A 2108-nucleotide genomic window follows, 5' to 3' on the forward strand; every position below is an offset into this window, starting at 1 on the left:
TGAAAATTTTAGGAGAGAGGGGACTCGCCATATGAGGTTCCTTGAGTACTTGCCATGTTCTGTTCTGCATGTCATATTTTAAGAGGGACTTTGCTGGGACTTCCTTGGAGGTCCAGTGGTTAAGACGCTGCACTCCCAATGCAAGAGGTACGGGTTTGATCCCTGGTTGGGGAACTAAGATCCCGCATGCCGCACGGCGTGGCCTAAAAAAAAAAAGAAAAGAGGGACATTTGCTGAATGGACTCTCAGACAATGGTCAGGATGGGGTAAGCGGGGCGGGGGGATGAAACATGTGAGGTGAACAGTTGAATCATTTAGCCCGGAGTGGAAGAGACTTAGCTGTCTTCAGACTAAGGGCTATTCCAAGTAGCAGAGGAATGGAAGGCACTCAGAGCCCCACAGAGTGGGGGCGAGTGAAGTTGGGGAAGCAGATTTTTTTTTTTTTTTTTTTTTTCCTTGCGTTATGCGGGCCTCTCACTGTTGTGGCCTCTCCCATTTGCGGAGCACAGGCTCCGGACGCGCAGGCTCAGTGGCCATGGCTCACGGGCCCAGCCGCTCCGCGGCATGTGGAATCTTCCCGAAACGGGGCACGAACCCGCTTCTCCTGCATCGGCAGGCGGACTCTCAAGCACTGCGCCACCAGGGAAGCCCGGGAAGCAGATTTTGATGGGTGTGATGACAGACTTTGCGACAGTTGAAGGGTGGGACCAGCTGAGAGCCAGTCAGGGACACATTGCAAAGAGGAGCTAACCATCAGGTGGGAGGATTGGTCCCCTTCAATCGCGTGACATTGTGCAATTCAGCGTGGGCACCCAGTTGATATTTGTGCAATAGGTTTGACTAGAAAAGCAAAAATGGAAGAAGCCCTGCTGAGGGTGTGGGTTTTATTTTTAATGAAATTTATTAGAAGCTATGGTGAACATGCCTCTAAAAGCAGCAACACTTAGACTCACCTGGATTTCCTTTCACTTTGTTTTAATGAAAGAGTACTGTCGATCTCATTGAAGACTCCCCCAGCACCTAAGGTGACCTAATCAAACCGTCTCAGGGTTTGGTGTCTTCCAGGGTTCTTAACAATCCTGAGATGTCCTCGGGCTGCCTGACAGGGATTTTACTGGGGTCAGAGGCAAAGATAACAGGTTTGGCTGCCAGGTATGGTATGAGCAGACAGAAGCGTTTTGATCCCTTTAAAAACATGTACTCATTTATGAACGTTCAAGAGTCCTTTGTTTTTGCTTCTGGAAAAATAATGCAGTGCTGCCTTCCTACAGCCCACGTTTCGTATCAAGTAGCTTCTGTGTCTCGGACCTCGCCTCCCTGGCCTGTGATCCTGACACAGTGTGCAGCCATGGGGTCTTTGCTATTGGATACTCGGAGGATTGGGTCTGTTGGCATGGACGGGGGCCGGGAACGTGTTGCAGGAGAAGCCGTGAGCGTGCTGTAGGAGACCCTGCAGCTGAGCTGCATGGCCGAGGCATCTGGCATAAGTTGATTGAGCTTGTCTATTCATTATTATTGGGAAAATAAAGAGCTTTGAGTTGCATCTACCTCACTTAAAAGGCAGTTGGGTTTCTTCTCCTTTTCCAGGTGAAAACAAGTCACCTCCTCGCCCATGCGGCTTGAATCACTCGGACTCTCTCAGTCGCAGTGACCGGATCGATGCGATAACGCCGACGTTGGGGAGCAGCAACAATCAGCTCAGCTCTTCATTCCTCCAAGTCTACATCCCTGACTACTCGGTGCGAGCCCTCTCTGATCTCCAGTTTGTTAAGGTAAGAGGAGACAACGGCTTGGCAGGGCCCGGCAGGCGGCGGTCAGCTTCCACCAAAAGCGTTTGGCTCTGCGGCCTCTGCGCCGAGCCTGCCTCGGTCATTTTGCGGGCGCCTGCCTCCAGCTCCTGTGCCCTGACTCTGGCTGGGGAAGAACATCGGTCTCCTTGGCTCTGTCCAGTGAGCTGCCAAGTCAAATGTGGCTTTTTCAGGGAATGAGAGCTGGAGAGGGTGAGAAAATGAGTAAACATTTCCAGCCAGTCTTCACGAGAGATGGGGCTCTTTTCTTAGGCTGAAATAAAGATAGCTTTGGGGGGGGGGGGGGGGTGGGCAAGCTTT

At 51.6% G+C, this 2108-nt stretch overlaps 1 protein-coding gene across 1 annotated transcript in view; it reads left to right on the forward strand.

Moving 5' to 3' along the window:
• CNNM2 (cyclin and CBS domain divalent metal cation transport mediator 2) overlaps positions 1-2108 on the forward strand; it is a 145312-nt gene that overhangs the window by 141418 nt on the left and 1786 nt on the right. The window contains exon 8 of the mRNA XM_007470459.1: positions 1588-1772. Within this exon, the coding sequence (XP_007470521.1) occupies positions 1588-1772 (185 nt within the window). The remainder of the gene's footprint in view (positions 1-1587; positions 1773-2108) is intronic.

Source organism: Lipotes vexillifer, unplaced genomic scaffold (assembly GCF_000442215.2).
Source record: "Lipotes vexillifer unplaced genomic scaffold, Lipotes_vexillifer_v1.1 scaffold916, whole genome shotgun sequence".
Taxonomy (NCBI): domain Eukaryota; kingdom Metazoa; phylum Chordata; class Mammalia; order Artiodactyla; family Lipotidae; genus Lipotes; species Lipotes vexillifer.